At 49.8% G+C, this 2,470-nt stretch overlaps 1 protein-coding gene across 1 annotated transcript; it reads right to left on the reverse strand.

The window, feature by feature from the left end:
- Positions 1–320: 320 nt before the first annotated feature.
- Mos (MOS proto-oncogene, serine/threonine kinase) lies at positions 321–1,763 on the reverse strand. The gene has a single exon (XM_021222447.1). The coding sequence runs from the start codon at positions 1,467–1,469 to the stop codon at positions 438–440; it is 1,032 nt and encodes a 343-aa protein (XP_021078106.1). The 5' UTR covers positions 1,470–1,763; the 3' UTR covers positions 321–437.
- Positions 1,764–2,470: the final 707 nt, after the last annotated feature.

The following is a 2,470-nucleotide window of genomic DNA, read 5'->3' on the forward strand; positions in this document are numbered from 1 at the left end:
CTGGCTGCTACACCTGGTTCTCCTCTCTTCTCCCTTCCCCTCCTACCTCTTCTCACATGGCTCAGAGTCAGGTCCATGTCTCTGACTATGTCCTATGTCTCCCTTTTATTCACGATAAACTTTCTTCTTCATACCTAGGAGCAGGTATGTCCTCTCCCCCACTCCCACCCCCGTTCTTTTTTCATTCAGGAACAAACCTTACTACAAAAATGATACAGTAGGGCCAGGAACCCAAAAAGGGCTCAGATTGTTTACCAGCAGCGATGTCCATGAGATCTGTGGCCCCGTTATTCTTAGGAAAAGCACTTCAGGCTGAAGTTCGTGGTAACTTTATTTCCTAAAAATATGTCCTAGGGGTATGTTTTCTTCCACACCATCCTTACTTCTTTAAAAATAAACAGAAACAAAAAGCTTATCTCCACACAGGCTCGATGGAGTCAGACTAGTGCCCCTCGGAAAGCCTTGAGGTCCCTCTGGAGCAGTTCTGCACCCGGCCTCTGCAGGGCGCGGGCCTCCCAGCAGCTCTGGACGATGTTCTGCAGCGTCTTTCCAGTCAGGGAAGCGGTGAACACCGCCCCTGCCAGGGACGGGCGCAGATTGTAGGCTACCACTGCGTACTGCACGTACTGAGGCTCGCCGGAGTAAGGCACCTCCCTGGTGGTCATCTGCCACAGGGTGATTCCAAAAGAGTAGATGTCAGCTTTGGGCGTGGCCATCTCTCCTTTCAGGAGCTCCGGAGCTTGGTGTGTGTAGGTGCCCCCTATGTGGTGAGGGGACGCCTGCCGGCACCGCAGATCCTGCAGCTTCTGGGAGCAGCCGAAGTCACTGATCTTACAAACGTCCTGCTCACTGATCAAAATGTTCGCTGGCTTCAGGTCTAAGTGCAAAATGCTTTGTGAGTGGAGAAAAAGCAGGCCGTTAACAACATCTAGGGAATACTTGAGGCACTTCCCCAAACTCAGTTGCTCTCTGCAGCTGAGAGGCTCCGGGGAGCGGGTAGCACCGTAGATGACTTGGTGTAGAGTCACATTGCCCCCAAACTCCATGATTATGGTACCTAGGCTGTTGGAGCCTTCGGGCGTGCGAGTGCTGGCAGCCACAACTCGAACTATGTTGTCGTGGCGTAGTCTTGCAATGTTCAGTTCAGCCCAGAAACTCCGCTGGGATGCACGTAGGTCCTTGGTACACTTGTTCACTTGCTTGATGGCCACAGGAACACCGTGGTAAGTGGCTTTATACACCGAGCCAAACCCTCCAGAGCCCAGCCTATGCAGCAGGCATACCTGTTCCCAGTCTATGGAGAACCAGGCCAGCCGGCGTGGCAGCCGCGGGGCCCGAGGAGGAGTGGTCCCCAGGAGGAGCTTCCCTGCCTTCCTCGGGGCCACCAAGGGACTGCTGCAGGACCGCGAGTCCACCGATGGCGACAGCTCACGAGGGAGGTAGCGGCACAGGGTTAGAGGCGAAGGCATTACACCCTCAGAAGGGACAGTCACATGACACACTAGGGAGAAAAGAGTAGGAACAGCCAGGGAAGTTTGGAAGCATGGCTGAAGATTCCCGCCTCCATCCCAGCTCCTTTCCCTTCTTCCTTGATTCTCAAAACCAGCCACATCTGCGCTATCACTACTCAACAAGGTGTTTCTTTTTTTAAAAAATAAGTCAGGTGGGGTTGGGGGTGCAGATGAAGCCTGGCAGTTTCAGATGAAACGATTGCTTTCTCACAGCCCAAGTGAATCCTTAGCAAAACAACCTCTCCCCCGTTAAACAGTACTGGCCTGCCCCAAAGCTCACTTCTCCTTCCAACTAATTCTTTAATCACAATACAATGGGGAAAAAAAAATCAAGTACCTTCTGATGATCATTAATCGGTCCTTCGACTGAAGAGAAAAAAAAAGTACAGTGAACTTGGTGCACACTTTTCGGGCTATAATGATTGTTAGTGCTAGTCTCCAGCTGCATTAAATCACTCCCAGCAGCTATTGGCTGCAAGAATTGCAATACAAACAGCAGACATTTGTTGAACTACTTGCCAGGGTTATTAGATGCAACCTTCATAAGAATTAACATCTGTGACTTTAATGTCTTTGATCCAAAGACATTACAGAAGTCAGATCACATACCTTGTAAGTCCATCAGAAGGGAGCATTCTGACACTGTATTTGATTTAAACAGCAAGTTGAGACTCCATGGCAACACAGTGACCTCCTACTATCCCTTTCCAAGGCAAGTTAGGTCACCCCATGAGTGTGAGCTTGCTTCAAGACACATTCTAGACTTCACAGCAAGCAAGTTCCTGGAATTTAATGCAGAGTTGGAGGGAGGAAGAAAAGAACAAAGGTGATTGTGATGACCATGGCTGTAAATAACAGCAAGCGTGGGAAAACAGAGGAAAAGTCAGGAGAAATAGACATGGCTCAGAATCCCTGGTACCCATCTATAATATGGAAAAGTAGATGCTGAATACAAATTC

The sequence above is a fragment of the Mus pahari genome, chromosome 22 (assembly GCF_900095145.1).
Source record: "Mus pahari chromosome 22, PAHARI_EIJ_v1.1, whole genome shotgun sequence".
Taxonomy (NCBI): domain Eukaryota; kingdom Metazoa; phylum Chordata; class Mammalia; order Rodentia; family Muridae; genus Mus; species Mus pahari.